This window comes from Euprymna scolopes, chromosome 13 (assembly GCF_053919585.1).
Source record: "Euprymna scolopes isolate OS-2025 chromosome 13, ASM5391958v1, whole genome shotgun sequence".
Classification (NCBI taxonomy): Eukaryota; Metazoa; Mollusca; class Cephalopoda; order Sepiida; family Sepiolidae; genus Euprymna; species Euprymna scolopes.
The window spans coordinates 102,287,133-102,306,651 of NC_136494.1; the positions used below are offsets into that span (position 1 = coordinate 102,287,133).

Genomic DNA, 19,519 nt, shown 5'->3' on the forward strand with positions numbered 1-19,519 from the left:
CTAATACTGTTCAAGGTTTGAAGCTAGAGTACACGAGGAAAGGCAGTGTGTCCTTCACTGTCAGGAAATACCAGGTGTGGCCTAAAGATGTTAAAAACTATAAATTTTAGAAATTTTAAAAAGATTTTTATATAAAATCATTTGGTTCAATTAGATTTCAAGGACCCACAAATATAAGCAAAACAAAAGGAATACCTTTGCATCATCACTGGTTGACTTTTCACACATATAGTATGTGTAAAAAAACTTGTAAGAAAACCTGAATTGTTTGGTTTTCAGTCACCAGATCGATTTTTAATGTAAGGCATGATTTATTTTAAGAAAAGGGGAAAGATATATTATTTTATTTTTCATTTACAAAACTTTTTAATAAACATGTCCATAGCCTAAATTGTTATTTTAAAATAAGTTCATTCTCTACGATTTATATATTGTAATTCTAATAAATATAAACATTTTTTTCTTTGAAAAAGGAATAATTTGTGCGTCAAAAGCCAACCAGTGTCAACCTAAAGGCTTCCTTTTTGTTTACTTATTTTGTGGGGTCCTTGAAACCTAACTGATCCAATCATTTTGATTGTTTTTGTTTTTTTAACCAAATTGCCAAAGAGAGCATTTTTGTTTTTTTACTAATGAGTCACTATTCATCAAGGCCAAAAAAGTCACTCGAGGAAAGGGGATAATGAAATGAATCATTGTCAGTTGAAATGATTAATAGAGAGGAATGAAACTGCTGAATGGAATGAACATATATGAGCTATATTTCAATATGTTTGTCAAGGCAAAAATAAAAAGAAACTTACCGTTTCCATTCGATTCAAGAAAATGTGCCACTTTGGCTCAATGACTTCAATCATCATGTAATATTCCAAATTTTGGATGAAATTCAACATTCGCTGTCGGAGAGCAAATGCTGTCGAGTAACCTTTGGCTGGGAAGAACTTTACAGATTTATTTTGCAACCATAAGCTTTAAAAAGAAAGAAAAAAATGATTTTGAATTAGAAATAGTTAAATGAATTTATGCTAAGAAGATATTTTTGAAAAAAATGACTTAAAAAGAAAGAAATTAATTTCTTCTTATTTTCCAAAAAGTTGGTTTTCCATTCCAAATTAACAAGGAATTTTGTGATAGAGTTTACTTCAAGATTGATACATTTTGGAAATGAAGACGTTGATTGGTTGGTTGTTTTTGTTTTACGGCATATCAACCCTTTTTGGGTTATTTAATGCCGAATCCAAAGATTTTGAAGAAATTTTTTTAATAGAATATATTTGTTTTCACGTCGGTTTCTATTTAACCCATAGTTGGGACCCTAACAGGTACTACCACTGCGGGTCAGAGTGGACCTGGGAGCAATGGTAATTAAAGGGTGGCTCCACACTCCCCAAAGCACGCAAGCTGGGGCCTCACCACTGGATATAGTTTAAGGTCATATCCAGGACCAATGAAGACATTGAAGAGAATCAGAAAGGAAATATATTTTTTATATATATTTTTATTCAAAAAGTAAACTGAATTTTTACAACTAAAAAAGTGGTGGTTGTCTAGAGGTCACCCTATATTAAAAAATAAAAAATACAGAAAAATCTTAATGATGTACGTACCCATGACTGAACAAAAATATCATATTCCAAAAATAATGTAAATTGATCAAGTAGTTTTTTTTTTTTAACTAAGAAAATAATTTTTAAGCAATTTTAAGAGATTAATACAAAATCATATGCATTACAAAATTTATCTTGCAAGTTTGATTTGTCGAGTTATCAGTCTTTATTTCTTCAAAATGGAGATGCAAGACAGTCCTTTTTACTTACATATAAAATTTGATTTTCTTAGTTAAAAATAAAACTACTTGATCAATTAATATGATTTTTGAAATATGACTTCATTTCACCATGGGTGAAATCATCATCCAGATCTTTTTCTTTTTGTTTATGGGGGAATTATGAATGAGAACCAAAAAGTTTAGAGTGAAAGTGCTCAATTTTCCAAAATAGCAGAATGATAAATCTAAAATAGAGCCATTTGTTTTTTTCATCAAATTTTCAATAATAAATAAATTTGATTTTTTTTTTTTTTTTGCAAATACATTTGTTTTTTATTATTTACTAGGCTGGATGTCCAGCATTGCCCGGGTGTTTGGAGGTGTGTGTTGAGCAAAAAAAAAAAAATAAAATAAAAAAAATAAAAGTGGTATTAGGCAGGCAGGCTCGAACCCATGCTGCGAAGGCAGAAAAGAAAATGAAAGAAAATCTGACATCTTAACCGATGTCTCCATGACGCGATTGAAATTAACTGAAGTCAATCCAACCGTGATTTGAGTCTACTGGTGGACACTGACTACCTTTACCGCTGTCACTGTTGGTGATCAGTGTTCACTGTAAGTCACTGATAGCCATGGCCAGTATCAGCCTCCATTGGATTGCTCTAAAATAAAATTGTCCTCAATAGCAAGCACTGGTGGTCACCAATGTTTAGTTGCATTTTTAGGGAATTACTTGCTGCACCTAATGGGTACTTGCTTTCTCTGCAACTATTAGTCATTGTCAGTCACAGTCGATCATGACCAGTATTGGCTTCAAATCGACTTCTCTAAAATGAAATCACCTGTCTTCAATTGTCAGGCACTGTTGGTGATTGGCAGTAACAGGTGATTAGTGTTCTTTTCAAGTGGTTACTGTCACTTCTCAACAGGGTCAGGCAGTGGTAGACAAATCGTTTGTCATCAATGGTAGTCAGTGCTCTTTTAAGATGATTACTATCACTTCATGGCGCTGGCGAGCACTACTGCTGTTTTGAGACAGTTACTTGAACCATTGACGTTTACTTGCAGTGACTGGTGGGCACTGGCTGCCTTGGTAACAGTCAGCCAAAGATAGCCATGACCAACGCCATATTTTGTTCCAAGTTTGAGTAAAGCAAGAAGCACTTTATTCTTCGTTCTACGCAATCCTGATTTGCTGATTACGACGTAGACACGTTTTTGTACTACCATTCCCATGTTAAGGATGGTTTCTAAATAATATTATTTTACCACAGTCCGTATTCTGTCCAAGTAACCATTTGTTAGCTGATAAGCACATGAATATAGCACACGTATTAAGAAAAATATGCAATGCGTATCATATATGAAATAATTTTGCTGACCGAAATAGGATGTTTATTTTTTTGTAATGTTTGGAACTCTGAAATGTAAGAATAAAGTAAATGGATGTCCTCAACTATCGGCTCCTTTCCATGACATAATGTTAATTAGTGTTTCATTTTTTTTCATATTTTAATAAGTTTGCAGAAAATTCCAAATGATGATAACAATGACGATAAAAAGAAAAAAGATGACAAAGAATTGTTTTTGTTGGAAATGTCAGTTATGATATTTGATTCCTTCATTGAGACAGAAGTAAGCGTTTTAAAGTAAATATTTTTTTCAGTGTTGGTTAGACTTGAAGTTATTGTTAACAACATGTTGTTTAGTTCTTAGTAGGCCTTTTTAGCTGTTCGAAATTCTCTTAACTCGATAACCCATTGTGAACAGTCAGGCAAATTGACCGGAACTTAATAATGGTTTCTGATGGCAGGTGTTTGTATTTACTTAGCGTAATCGTGATGAGCAAATGTTAAATGTGCAGAATAAGAAAGTAGACACAGGCAGCATGGTTGTGAAAAATGTGTCAAATGTATTAAAGTTCCCGGTTTCATTTGAGAGAGTAAGAATAGAAAATAATGACTGAGTAAGTATCTTGCTACCACCTGTAAATATAACTTGTTTATGACAGTGACTCTCCTCAGAAATATTATAGGAATGTACAATATTGAATAAAATCGACTGATAATATCCAGAAAATATCCATCAGGCATAGACAGGTAGTGTGACCATATTGAATTTTTATATGGCATCTATGTATTGCTATATTTTTTACTAGAGGATAAAAAAATCATCTCTATTTTATAAATATAAAGACAATAATCACATTTGAAACAATGAAAAACTTGTTTTTAAATATATAATATGAATATATTATTATTATTCTATCAAATATTTCATCAGATTGATAACATCTAAATTCATCTATTTAACATCAATTCTAAAAATGATTTACATTAGAACTATTGCTCTCTTATGCTTTAACTAGTTTGCTTTATAATGCGTTAGTCATTTTGTTTTAGCCATTTTTAGCTGTTTGTTTTCTATTTAGCTATTTTAGCCCTTTTTGATTATTTTATGTTTTCCTTGTTGGTGTTTTGTTTTTTTAATACTTTAGTTTTTTTTTTTACTATTTTTTTTTTATTTTAGCCATTTTATTTTTTCATGCCAAAACAGAACATTGATAAAATAAATCTTGGATAATTCCGACAAATTTCTTCAGTCTTCAGTGTTATTTGCATGTGTCGGCCAATGTAACGTCCGATCTTCTTCAGATGTATCCTGCCAAACTCCAAAATCTTTTTGTTGAACTCAGAAATTTGAACAACATTTCGAACAGAACCCTTTATTTTAATCTACAGAAGTAGCATGCTCTCGTTCCATCAGCCATGACCTGGTAAAAGTCCCACGTAATTTGCAATTGTATTTTTCATATCGTATAAATCTTAATTCTCAACTACAAATAAGTAAGTGAATAAATTTACAATTCAAAACATTTTTTAGCATCAGTTTCTTTCAGAAAAAAACAAGAACGGATATTCTTTAAATATATCCATTGAATTTGCATGCTTAGCAATGAAAATGTTATTTCAAACTTAAGTGTGACTGACAAACCTACAAACAGAATTGCTTTCAAAAATTGCTTGGTCAAATTTAAACATGACTGACAAGACCTCTTATAGAGATGCTTAAATACATCCAAAATAAGATACAGTCATTCAATTTGTGCATTTAAAGTTGAAAATTTGATTCAAGTTCAGAGTTCAACCCAATTTAAAAAAAAAAAATAAAAATAAAGCAAAATCTTTGATACATGTACCCATCAGGAAACGAAAGTGTCATATTCCAATAATCACATAAATTGATCAAGTAAGTTTTTTTAACTAAAAAAAATCAAATTTTATGAATAAGTGATAATGTGTCTTGATCTGCCATATTTAATATATTAAGGGATATTATAAAGGGAAACAACTCGATTCAAACTACCGAGATAAAAATCAACTTTGTAATGGCTACGATTTACTATTAAAATCACTAAAAATTGTAAAAAAAGATATTCTATATAAAAAAAACTACTTGATCAATTTACATGATTTTTGGAAGATGATATGTTTGTTTTGTGACAGATACATATATCAAAGATTTTTCTGAATTTTTGTTTTTAATTAGCTCTGGACTTGCACTGAAAATGCCACTTTAAACTGAAGCATGAGAGACAGACAGACAAAACCACTCAGAGAATTCAAGAATTGGCTGAAAATGGCTGAGCAAATCTGCAGTAGAAAACATGTGAAGGAAGAAACTTACTTGCACAACTGCCTTTCGACATGTTTACAATAGAAGAGTTGTCTGAACAATAACTGGTAGAGCATTAACGTCTGAAAACAGAAGAGAAACAAAACACAATTATTTTGATAATGATTCAAGATTATTAAAAGGAAAGCTTCTCATTTTAGATCATTACAGTCTTAAAAAGCATTGTTGGTTGGTCATTATGTCAGTCTTACATAAGATGCACAATAGCAAATGATAAAAATAGAATTTATATTTCAAGGTTATGGGAATAAGGAAAGCCTAAAACAGTAATGAGTTTAACAATGTTTCCTCCTTATTTAGAGGGACTTTATCAGAGTGATCGATTTTCAAAGAAAATAAATTAAAATCACAAGTGCATTTGGAAATATCTACCAAATGTAATATTAAATAGGGTTTCCATCCATTCCTGTGGCTGAGACATATTCTTTAGAAGTGAGTATTTATAATTTGTGTGCAGAGTTTATATTTTTTTTTTCATTCAGTTTGTGGTGGCTCAAAATGAAATATAATAAAAAAGTAAAAACAAAATACTTATTTTAAAATTTAACGAACTCATTAAGTTTTACAACCAACTTTTGTTGGGTCATTTTATGTTAAAACTGAACATGTTTTGTATACAATTGGTTTGTATATTAATTTATTTTATATATACATATCATAAACCAATAGGTTGTAAATGATAGTTTCTGTTACACCTGTAGTCAGAGCCCTGACCGGCACTATCATTCTCAAATCAAAGTGGACTTTTTTTTTCAGAGGCCACTCGAAGATAAGGGTTAATGAGTGTATGGTAGTCAATGGGAAAATATTGTAGTCATCGTTAGTAGTGGAAATTTGGTAAATTGGATTTCTTAAGGAGATGGTTCATCAAGAACTTGTTCATGTTGGACTTGAAAATTACCATATTGTAATCAGTTGGGAAGCAGGAAAATGGAACAAAGTCCCATAGGTGTACAATTCTAAGAAAGAACTTTTGTTCATATAATCTACATTTAGGTTTAGGCACAGTGGGGGAAATTATTGATCATGGTTTCAGATAGATGAGTGATTTTCATCAAAGTCAGACCAGGGGGGGGGGCATAGATTGGAGCTCAGACAAGCATTTGCCATAAAAATAATGATGAAGCAGAGACAGGCTCGCAGCATCTCTTTTGTGGGGAAAAACATGGCAGGAAAGAGAAAATGGCATCCCCCACTAAGCCACAAAGTTCATTTTGAATTCTGCTTCTAGCAGCTCCTGCCCAGATGTGGTAACAGTACTCCATCCTTAGACGTATTTGGCTCTTATACAGATAGAGAATTGCATCAGCAGTGAGATATCTACTGGAGCAGTAGAATGATCCCACTATTTTTCCAGCAGCTTTGGCAACAGATTTGATGTATGTGTTCCATCTCAGATCAGGAGTAAAGATCACACCTAGAAGTTTGTCAAAACATGGAGCCTCCCCAAGAGGAAAACCATTCACCTGGGAGTAGTGGTAACTAAGGGGTGACTCAAAGCTCCTCAACTGGTGCCACACCTATGGATGAAGTTTTGTACCATATATGAATACTTAGATTCCATCACTAAATTTACACAATTGTGGCACTATTTGTTTAGTTGCCACTTTCAGCATAGTAACATGAATATTCTTACTGTATGATGAAGCCTGTCACATAAGAGTTAGGAAATAGATATCCCATAATCCCATTCTTACAGCTCTCTCCCTATTTTCAACTGACTAGCATGGGATGAACACATATAATTTTGTCTCTCTGAAAAGGAGGAGGAGGCACCCCATCTTTCCCCAACACAATGAGCTAGTTAAGGGTAGCTAAGTCTGTTAAAAGTTTCATTGTCATCATTTTTTTATTTGTAACATATTGTAATTTTTTGTAAAACAAAAAGTTAAGATTCTTTTATTTCAAATAAACTGTGTTGCGGGTCCACCACCGAGCCCGTTTGTGCCAGCAGCCATTTCAGCCAGAAAACCAATACTAAGAAGTTGTAGACAGCCCAACAAAAGAGGTATGTCTACATTTAATTTTCAAAAGAATTATAGAAGGGAGCTGGTTGAAAAACCAAGAATCTCTTTCCTTCCCCCTAAAGAAGCTGTTGCCGTTATGACCAGAGATGGACAACAAAGAAGAAGAAGTCTAACAGACTAAGGTATGTTTTATTGTTTTTGGAAAACAGTTTGTTAAAACTGACGGGGCCTGGAGTCATTTGCATGATGAAGCAAGTGGCTCTCCATAGCGATCATTTGTAACACTGGTGAAGCAGGAAAGTCCCAATGACGACCAGGTAACACCTTTATTATTTAATTGGCTTTTATTGGAATAAATAAATTGATAAATTGCTGGCAAATGTATATTAGCATATTGATTGCCGGCTCCAGGACATTTCTTGATCAAGTTAACCCACCACGGGTTAACGTATATTGTCATACAATCACTCCAAAAGACACATGCCCCATAAGTACCCACACACTTAATTAAGGTCTTTTTCTCTTAATAAGTTTGAAAGGGTAAATACAATGCAATAAAAGTTGTATATAGATGATAAAAATAATTTTATGTTGCTGTTTGAAAAACCATTTCGACTTAAAATGTATTTAGTACAACACATGTAATCTTAAAAAATATGCTATAAAAACATGATTTTCACAAAATGGAATCTTATGGAATGACACCATGTATTTTTTTTGTATTTTCTTTTGTATTTTTTTGTATCATTTTTTTGTTTTTCTCAAAATGAGAACTTTTTTCCCCTATTACTACATAATACTAAATTGACTTTAACTCCAAAATGTTATTTTTATAATCTTCAAATATATATATATATATATATATATATATACATATACATATATACATATATATATAGATCATTAAAAGTTTTTTTTTTAAATAACATTTTCTCCCTTGCATTTTAAAATTAGCATCCATAAATGAGACAGTTAAACTATTTTTATTTATCCAGCATTTTAAATTTAAAAATAAACAGTAAATAATTATTTCAACCATTTGTAGCCAAAATACAAAAACATGCCCACATATGTACTGACGAACTTTAAAACAAATTTTCGCGTGCAACTCAATAAGATATTTAAAGAATTTTCTTCCTTCTCTTTTTTTATTCCTCCTAATTTTCTATTTTCATCATTTACATTTTTTTGCTGATGAATAGACTATATTAAAAAAACATTCTTTGTCAATTATTGCCAATGTTTATTGTCAATTTTAATAAAATGAATATCATTTCGGAAACGATCGTACACTCAATTTGATTTTGTTTGTTCATTCTTTTGAAACTGATTCATAATTTACAATTAATAATCTTTATACTCATATATATATGTATATATATATGTTGCCTATGACAAATTTTTCTTTTTAAAGCCACTTACCTTTCGATTGAGAACTAATGTAAGGGGCCATTTGACACTGTAGTCAAAGGAGAAAGCCTCTAAACCAGACAGATTGAATTCTGCTGGGCTGCCATGCTTCGCTACAAAATAAAAAATAGGAAAAGTGAAAAGAAGAAATAACAAGCAAAAGTGAACAAAAAAAGGAGAGAAAATGTCCGCAATAACAATTCTGATCAGCTGAACGACATAAATTAATGTTCTTTTCTATAGACGATCACCCATAACTCATTGAATCAGTAATTGTTTTCTCATTAAATATTTGGAAATTTCAATAGGTCTTTATCATGTATTTATTTATATATTAAAAAAAAAAGATGATTTTTCAGAAATTCACTTATATCAAAAAACAAAAATAAAGAAAATCTGTATAATGCACATACTCGTAATAAAAAAATATCATATTCCAAAAATTATGTAAACTGATAAAGTAGTTTTATTTTCATAAAGAAAGTCATTTTTAAGTGATTAATGGTAATTTGTAGGCATTACAGTAAAAATCTTGTGAGATTGAATTATTTTGAGTTATCTCTCGTTTCTTGGGTATTTTAAAAATGGCGTTGCAAGACAATCACTCCTCAGTACCTCTTCGATGTGACTACACCCGACAAACCCGACAAGCAACTAAGTCCCACCACTTTACAGTAGAGATCCCTAGGTGTAAGAGGGCCTTTTACTCCAATAGTTTCTTCCCCAGAACTGCAAGTCTTTGGAACTCCCTTCCGGGATTCTGCTTTCCCAACTGTACTGATATGCAGAAGTTCAAGTGTAATGTTAACAAACATCTTTCTACTCATCTCTCTTCATAATGTCCCCGATAGTAGCCCCCTACTTCGAAGTGGCACTGTGCCTTGTTTTGGATGAAAATTGAATAAAAAAAAAAAATTTTAAAAAGATAGCAAAAAAATTTGATATTCTTATTTAAAAATAAAACTACTCTATCAATTTATATGATTTTTGGAATACAATATTTTTTGTCACTAGTATGTACATCAGATTTTTCTTTAATTTTAGTTTTGAATATTGAGGAAATTCTGTACAAGCACTTAAAATTCTGTGGACGTCGCTTGTTTGTTTGCAAAAAATAGGTTAATTCTTAAATAGTTGTTCCATCTACTCAGTCACCATAGCAAGAGGGGTTTTGATTAGATAACAAACAATTTTATTTAGCAGAAGCAAGGAGGAGAAGATAAAGTGGTACATGACACGGACTGACAACTCAAGTGTGTGAAATTTAAATTTAGTTCCTTCAACAGAAACGCTTTCATTATTTCACTAAGGGATACGTTGGCAATTTTCATGCGATCGCTCCTCTAAGAACCTGATGTCTTTTAGAAAGAATTTTATCTAAAAAAGATATCGACAAAAATATGTATGCCAACAATAATCATCTGATTCATTTGAAATGAATGAATGATGCTCAACAACAACAATCAGCAGCAGCATCGTTTGAGACAGTAAAACAGTGTATTTTTCATCGTAACTATTTCCAATATTTCTACATGAAATCTCAATAATCTCTCTTAAATTTAAACTTCAACATTCGAGGTATATTTAAAATATCCATGCATTTACCTTTGCCATCAATTAAAGTCACAAATATAGATGCTAATGTACAACGTATCAACATCAGGTCAAATTATTAAAGACCAGAACAAAAAAGACGATTTGCAATGAAGAAAGTTGAAGGAGAGGATATGAAAACTGCAGCAATAGAAGGAATTAACAAGAGTTGAAAATGAAAAGTGAAGAAATCAATTGGATAAAATTCATCTTACCTTTAAGAATGTCATAAAGTTGAGAGATAAGATCAGTCTTTTGGAATTGGATCCTGACAACGCGAAAACATTTATAGAATTAAAGAGAGAAGAATAGAGAAAGATTTATTCATTCTTCCATCAACATCTAAACAAAAAATGCAAGAATAACAGAAAATAAATGCATATTATTTCAACCTTAATGAAAATGGTTGGTGCTTCTACAGTATGGGGCACATGTGGAAATTGCCTTCCAAATAAAAACTCTTTTTATATATTGACATATCATGCAATAAATATTAGGAAAATTTATTGAGTAGAATTTTAATTAAAAATAAAAATCAGTTTTTGTACTATGCCAATCTAGTTATTCATTACTTGATTAAATGACAGACTGAGTTATTTCCCCCTGATTTACAGGATTTCCATTCTTATCAATAATTAGCAGGGGTACCCGAGGTTTCCCAGATATAGAGAGGTTTTATGGTAAAGGTATTGATCAACGAAGCCCTAAAAAAAATGTTTCAAACAAAAAAATATTAACGAACCACCTAAAAAAATATGTAAATAGCAGCGAATACCCGTGCAAGTGAAAAAAAAAAGTAGCAGGCAAGCAGGCTCGAACCTGTAATGCTAAGAGGAAAAGGAAGTGACAAAAAAGCAAACAGTTTAGTTGCCTCGCCCACTGTAACATACAACATTACCACGATTCAAATTAATCTTAGTCCTTGCAAGGCGTAGGACTTTGCAAAAATGTCAACAAAAAGTGACCCCTCCTTGTAAAAAACGGTCCAGTTACGGTGAAAGAATGAATGTTTTTAGCCAATTTTTTAATATTATTCGAGAGACTGAGTTTTCAAACAATACCAATTTGTCATTGTAATATTTATGTTTTATGTAATATAGTAATATAATATGGTATACTTTTAAATATCATAGTTTAAATGCATGTATTCTTTGTCAATAAAAGAAGAGATTGCAATTTTCAAAAAACAATGGAGTATTGTTGCCACATCTGGCCAGGAGCTGCTAGAAGCAGCTTATCCTGCCTTGACAGAGTTCAAAATAAACTTTGTAGCTTAGTGAAGCCCTTTTCTCGTCCCTGCAACCTCTTTCCCACAGAAGAGACGTTGCAAGCCTGTCTCTGCTTTATTGTTATTTTCATGGCAAGTGCTTGTCTGAGCTTCAATCTATGGTCCCAAACTTTCAAACTTTCACAAAATCACTCGTCTAGCCAAAACCACTATCAATAATTTCCCACACTCTTTATCTGTGCCTAAACCTAAACGTAGATTCCATGAACAAAGCTTCTTTCTTAGGACTGCACGCCTGTGGAACTCTCTTCCGTTTGCCTGCTTTCCAGCTGACTGCAATTTGATTGTCTTCAGGTCCAATGTAAACAAGTTCTCGATGAACCGTCCCTCTAAGTAATCCAATTTACAAAATCTCCACTATTTATAATTACTATGCTATAATCATATAACTAATGTATACCCATTAACACTTATCCTCGAGTGGCTTCTGAGCCTTCATAAATGGTGACTCCTTTGTAAAAAAAAAAAATTTTTTTAAATAAAAAAAAAGAAAGAAAGAGTAAGAATTAAATTGACACTTACCTACATAAAAAGGTTCCAATACTCTGATAGGAAAATTCTTGCTTGAACGAAGCAATATTTACAGAAAAAAATACCCAATCATCAACTAGCAGCTAATCAGAACTCAAAGAATGAACTTGAACATCTTAGCATAATGGAACATCCCAAAATTCTTACAAATTAGCTTTCTAGTTCTTTTCAGTTCATTTATTTGTAGGTTAACTAATCAGACAGTTAAGCACCGACTATTAAATTCAATTTGTCACTGCAAACAGTGTGGGGATCTGAAAGAATGTCCCATTGAATTTTAAATTCAATAAACGAGAAATGATAAACTCACCTTAAATCATCTTTGAAAGGGTCTGCATTTGCAGTGCTGGTGCGAAGTGCCAATTCCAATAACGTCTCCATTCGTCTCGTACCAATGCCTGAGGCCGAGTTAAGGAACACAACAAATCATCAAATAAAACAGTAAAAATTGGATTATTCAAATGCTATTCTCATCTTGTTATTTTCACAATATGACAGCTGATGTAACCTCAGACTTTCTTCGGATGCATCTTTTCGAACTTGGAAACCGATACAGAATTTTGAATTGACGGAGCGAGAACAAATCTCGTCAGCATCAGCCAAAGCCAACTCTTTGCCAAGAACTTTGCAGCTAATTCTACCCTTTGCGACCAAGGCTGCCAACCTCCAATATTTCTTCCTGTATCAAACACGCTATGTGATATACATATATTTGTACGTGATGTTGCCAAGCTAATCAAAAACCTTGATTCCAGTAAAGCAATAGGCCCTGACGGTATTCCAATTATAGTACTCAAAAAACTTCAACCAGAACTAGCGCCCATACTTACAAAACAGTTTAAACGCTGTCTTAAGGAGAATAGCTTCCCATCACCCTGGAAAATTTCATCAGTATGCCCTGTATTTAAGAATTCAGGTGATCGCTCATCCCCCTCTCAGTACAGGCCAATAAGTCTCCTGTGCGTCATGAGTAAGTTGCTGGAATCTGTGTTAAATACAGAAGTAATCAACCATCTCAACAAAAATAACCTTCTTAGTGACACTCAATATGGTTTCTGTTCTGCTAGATCTATAGCAGATGTGCTTACAGTTATATCTCATAGGATTAGCAAATCTCTCGACGGAGGCAACCTTTCTGGGGCAATTGCTCTTGACATATCAAAGACCTTTGATAGGGTATGGCATAAAGGTTTACTTCACAAGATCTCTAGCTATGGTATAGCTGGAAATGTCTTCTCAATTATTAAATCATTTCTTTCTGATAGGTTCATAAGAGTAGTAGTTGAGGGGCAAAAATCAGAAGCTCACAGTATTAATGCTGGAGTCCCTCAGGGGTCCATCCTGGGCCCAACTCTTTTCCTGATCTACATTAATGATCTTCCAAATCACATCCTTACGTCATTTGTAGACATTTATGCTGATGACACTACTATCTATGGTAGCACATCTAAGACAGTAAACGACCAAGTTCTCTCCGATTCTCTCTCCTCTGATCTTGAGCACGTAGTACAAGGGGAAAGGAGTGGTTAGTTACTTTTAATGCATCTAAAACCAAGCTTCTCTCTTTACATCATCAACATTCTGATCCACATCTGGCATCAATTGAAATGAATGGTTCTCGTCTTCAGGAGGCCTCAAGTTTTGACAAGCTTCTGAGCTTGACTATTACTCCTGATCTTAAATGGAACACGTACATCAAATCTGTTGCCAAGGCCACTGGAAAAATGGTCGGATCTTTCTATCGATCCAGTAGATATCTAACTGCTGATGCAATTCTTTATCTATATAAGAGCCAGGTACGTCCAAGGATGGAATACTGTTGCCACATCTGGGCAAGAGCTGCTAGAAAGGACTTGTTCTGCCTTGATAAGAGTTCAAAATAGATTTCGTAGCCTCATAGAAAATGTCCTTTTCTCTTCCCTGCAACCTCTTTCTCACAGAAGAGATGTTGCGAGTTTGTCTCTGCTTTATCATTATTTTCATGGAAAGTGTTCAACTAAGTTTCAGTCTATGGTCCCCCCTCTCCAAACTTTCACAAGAAACACTCGTTTAGCTGAAAACACTATCAATAATTCCCCCCACTGTTTATCTGTGCCTAAACCTAAACGTAGATTCCATGAACAAAGCTTCTTTCTTAGAACTGCACGCCTGTAGAATTGTCTTCCGTTTTCCTGCTGACTACAATATGGTTGTCTTCAACTCTAACGTAAACAAGTTCTTGATGAGACATTCTATATAAGTTAACAAATTTACCGAATTGATTACTATATTGTTCAATTTCTACTGTACACTCTTTAACCCTTATCCTCGAGTGGCCTCTTGGTCTTGATAATGGGGTGATACCTGTGTACAAAAAAAAAAAAAAAAAAAAAATTATCCCTGCAGGATAAATCATTCACATACTAAATTACATATAGATTTCCAACTTCAAAAGGATACATCTGAAGAAGGTTGACTCATAGACGCTTTCAAATAAAATCTATCATATGGTCTTTAAGGAATGAAGTTCTTCAGCTGATCCTAATCGCATTATAACTTATGGGTGTAAAAAATGCATATGATAGAAGGGCTTTCACCTAGGAAGATGAAGCAATTATAATCTCTCACACACACACAATGAAAAAATATATATACACATTAAAATATGTTTTTTTAATTTAAACTTTTAACATCTATGCTGGAAAAATAGTTTTAACATCAGATGTTAATGTGCTTTTAACATGAAACATTTTGCATTGTGATATCTCTACTTTTAACTACTTGTGCATTGTATGAAAACAATGGAGTTTTTATATATCCAGTTCTATACCTACATGTGTAACAAATGTATATATCACTCTTGTTGTTATAACAACTTTTTCTTAAATGTGAGCGTATTGATGGCAGGTGTTGTTACGCTTATAGTATTAAGGTGGGAGTTTCATTATTGAAAGAGATAAATTCTTTTATTCTGACTAAAATTGACACATTCGTTCCTATCAGATCACAAACATATTATCTTACAAACCCCAGTAAAGCATTCGCAATAAATACTCGTTTAGCTACAACAACTGTCAACAATTTCTCTTATTCTCTATCTGTGCCTAAAATTAAACAAAAATTCCATGAATAAGGTTTCTTTTCTTAGAACCGGAAGTCTGTGGAGCTGCTTCCTACCTAACAATAATATGGTCATTTTCAAGTCTAATGTAAACAAGCTCTTGTTGAGCTGTCCTCTTAAACAATTAAACCCTACCCAAGTTCCACCATTACTGATCACCATAGTGTTGTCTCATCATCTACCTAGCACTCAGTAACTTTAACCTTAAGTGGTCTCTAGGTCTTAATAAGTGGTGCTCCCCGTCCCCAGTAAAAAAAAAAAAGAAAAATGTATGAAATAACTATAAATCCACTGAGAAAACATTGAACTCTTTTCTACTTTATCTACTCAATGAATTTGAAATATAAATGCCTACATTTCACATATTTACATAAATAAACATTGTTGTTTGTTGAATCATTTATTTATGCAAGTTATTCTTCGCTGATTTTCGTTTCTTCTGAAATATTGTGCATTTTTATTCAATTTAATCAACCTTAAAGTTGCGATTCTTTGGGGATTATTTTGCATATGACGTTTGTTCAAATCCATGTTCAATTAAGGTAAACAAGAAAGCAAAAAGTTTTAACTCGTGATGCAGACCTTTCTGCAACAAATCTTCCAAAAAAAAAAAAAAGATGGTCTTATACAGAAGAACCTTTGAAAAGATCATTTGCTAAGAAACAAGAATTAATATCTTTAAGATTACAAAGTTCGTAAAAGCATTTTTAGATAAAGCATACATCTTTGTAAGATCCTGTTTCTGTCTCTCAGTCAGATCATCACTCCATTATGTTTAAGTTCGTAATAGGATTTTCATTTTTTTCTAAATTCACAAATTGAATGGATGTATCTTAAAAACAAGTACCTATTTACTATGCCTCCCCACGGGACAGAGTTAGACACCAGGGTCGTTTTTTAACGTGGAGAAAAGGTACAAAAATAAAAATTGTCTCAGTCGTGAAGGACTGATCCTCCACCGAAAGAGAACAAGAAATGAAAGTGCAGCATCTGAAGAACAGATACTACACTTTGATCTTGTCCCGAAGGCAAGTATTAAGCGTTTGTTCAACCCATGTTCCTATTGATGAAAATGCTATTGCAAAACGTAAAAATAACAGACAGATTTGGTCTTTTAGTTAAGAACAAAGTGTAGCATCTGTTTTGATACAACACTCAATCTTTTGTCAGGAAAGAAAAACCCTACACCAAGACAATCCAACCAAAAACACCCCTTTGGAGCTTGATTTTTCCCACCTTAAAAAGAAAACTCCCATTTAAAAATTCAAATATTTCAGATTTTCATTAAATAGTAGTTTTATACCTTGATCTTAATTTTCATAAAAAACATAAAAATGATGTAAAACCATTGTTTGAAGAATTATTTTTATCATGCCAAGACGGGTATACTGCTAGTATTTATATACAATCAACCAGTCTCAGCAAAAACAGCATATTCAGTGATAAACAATATAGATTTCAGCCTACAAGATTAACAGCTGATGTGCTGACTGTAATATCACAGGATAAGTGACTCTGTTGATGAGGGCTTTGTTTCTAGAGCAATAGCACTCCACATATCAAAGATTTTTGATAGTTTGGCATAATAGTTTAATTTACAAGTTTGCTAGCTACAGAATACCTGGAAATGTCCTCTCAACCACAAATCATTTTTCTCATATATATATATATATATATATATATATATATATATATATATATATATGATATATTTATCAAATTAGTCACTGATAGGCAACAAGGCCAATCTGCTTTAAGGATCCCATTTGGGTCCAATCCTCTTCCTGATCTTTATTATTGATCTCACAAATCACATTGTTAGATCATTCGTCAACATCTATGCCGATGATACAACTTTGAAGAACATGAATAATTAAAATGTTTGATTCTCTTTCTTCTGACCTGAAGCACATCTTACAGTGGGAAACACTGACTGTTTACTTTTAATGTATCTAAAACTAAGTTTCTCTCCTTTCACCACCAATGCTAGGATTCTCACTTTGCCCAAATTGAAGTGAATGTCTCCCCTTGAAAAAAAAACCCAGTTTTGGTAAGCTTCTAAGAATGACCTTCACGTCAGACATCAAATGAAAGACATATCAAATTCATTGCTAGGATCGCTGAAAAAAATGGTTGGATTAATCTACTGTTCCAGAAAGTATTGCACTCCTGACCCAATACTCTATATCTGTATGAGAGTCAAATACGTCCTAAGATGGAGTACTGTTGCCACATGTGGGGAGGTGCTACTCAGAGTATCTTTTCCTGCCTTGACAGAATACAAAGCCAATTTCGAAATTCAGTGGTGGACATTCTCTTCTTTTTCTTACAATCTCTTTTCAAAAAAGTTTTTTTTTCTATCATTATTTTCATGTTAGGTAATTGATCGAGATCCAATCTATGGTATTCCCTCTTTAGAGCATTCACAACCAAAAAACTCATCTTTCTCCAGCCACTGTAATTAATTTTCTTTCCTGTGTACCTAAAACTAAACAATACTTCCATGATCAAAGTTTCTTTCCAAGAACTATCCATTTGTGGAACACAATACCACAGAGCTGCTTCCCATGGTCGTTTTCAAGGCCAGCATTATTAAATTCTTGAGTCATCCTCTTAAATGATCAAATTCTGCCCAGTTTCAATCATCGTTACTAATCCTCATGGTATTATCTCAACACCCACCTCAAACTCATTGATCATTATCCTTAAGTGGTCTTTTGGCCTTGATAAGCAGTGACTTATCAAAAAATATATAAAAACTAATATACATATTAATGTCACACATACTTGCGACTAGTGCTAGTACTTTTACACCATCATATACAGCCGATGCTGCTTTTAGGTGGTGACAGTGCTTCAGTGATTAACAACACAAACTGACAACCTGGGTGTCACAAGTTCAAATCCAATTCCTTCCACAAAAATCACTTTCACATAGGATGTTGACTTCACATAAGTACTTGTATAATAATAATAATAGTAGAATAATTCTGAAGAATATCCAGAAAAACCAATGCCAAGAATAGAATCTTTGGATTCATATGATGATGCTGCTGCTTTTGCTTCCGTTTCTAAACAACACACATATGTACGTAGATATATTTATGCATGTACATGTCAATATATATCAATGGACAAAATTTTGATGACGGCAAGCCAATATAATGCTACATTTGACTATTCATGAATTGCTGAATACAGTAAGGTATTGATAGAGTCATCAGACCCAGGAGTTACATTTAAGGTTAGACATGGGATTACTGTCAAACAAACAAATGGCATTTTTGTAAGGAAAGTTGGAAACTAAACACTGCTGTATATGCAACATTATCCCTGTATATACAGTGACAGTATGCATAATGATGAGTTTTAAAGTGTTTAAACATTGAATTAGTTTCTCCCTTGGATTGCTTTATAACCTACCCATTCAGCATTGCCAGGGATGAACTTACCCACAGCATTGCCATGAATAAAGTCATTTTATTTTTTTGATTTGTATTTATTTTCACATTTTTTAAACTTAAGGTAGACAACTCCTATCATATTCTTCAATAAAATTTAAAATGAGTTAAAATTACAATACTGCTAGAAAGAGGCAATTTTTTAATATTGTCCCAATCTAGAGTGCTTCTTTTGGGGAAACTAAATTTTCACTCACATTAAAAAAAACTTATTTCTAATACTGACCTTGTGGAGAGGCAAGTAAATAAAGACAAACTAATGGACCAATCAATATATGGACAGAATCTCTTACATAGATTCATGAACAGCTTTAAAAATGCTATTTTAAACTAGAGAATAATCAACATGTCACTTGATGCACAAAAAATAAACATTTTTTTCTATAATAAAGAATTTTTTCTTTTTAAATTTATAAAAAAATGGAAAGCAGGGAAGTTCTCAAAGAGTTGAGAATAAAATGATAATCCGTTCCGAAGGATACTTTCATAAGGCTGTTTCATCTCCTCTTCTGTCATATCCATAAACTGTACAATGAAATCTCCTTTGTCCAACAGGAAGTAATGTTTAATGGACCTGATGGAAAAATAAAAAAGATATTAAGTTAGTGAATTTACAAAAAATAGACAAAAAGGTTACCCACAAAATAATTGGAGACAATGGCATTTAAAATGAGGGCATGTTAGAATGACAGTTTTTTGCAAAAG

The 19,519-nt window shown here is 32.8% G+C and overlaps 1 protein-coding gene across 1 annotated transcript in view; it reads right to left on the bottom strand.

The window, feature by feature from the left end:
• LOC145292115 (gamma-tubulin complex component 2-like) overlaps nucleotides 1–19,519 on the bottom strand; it is a 146,431-nt gene that overhangs the window by 32,309 nt on the left and 94,603 nt on the right. Inside the window, exons 21-26 of the mRNA XM_080138219.1 lie at nucleotides 19,297–19,388; nucleotides 12,564–12,651; nucleotides 10,650–10,702; nucleotides 8,854–8,954; nucleotides 5,456–5,526; nucleotides 804–969 (exon numbers count right to left, since the gene is read on the bottom strand). Coding sequence (XP_079994345.1) covers nucleotides 804–969; nucleotides 5,456–5,526; nucleotides 8,854–8,954; nucleotides 10,650–10,702; nucleotides 12,564–12,651; nucleotides 19,297–19,388 — 571 coding nt within the window. The remainder of the gene's footprint in view (nucleotides 1–803; nucleotides 970–5,455; nucleotides 5,527–8,853; nucleotides 8,955–10,649; nucleotides 10,703–12,563; nucleotides 12,652–19,296; nucleotides 19,389–19,519) is intronic.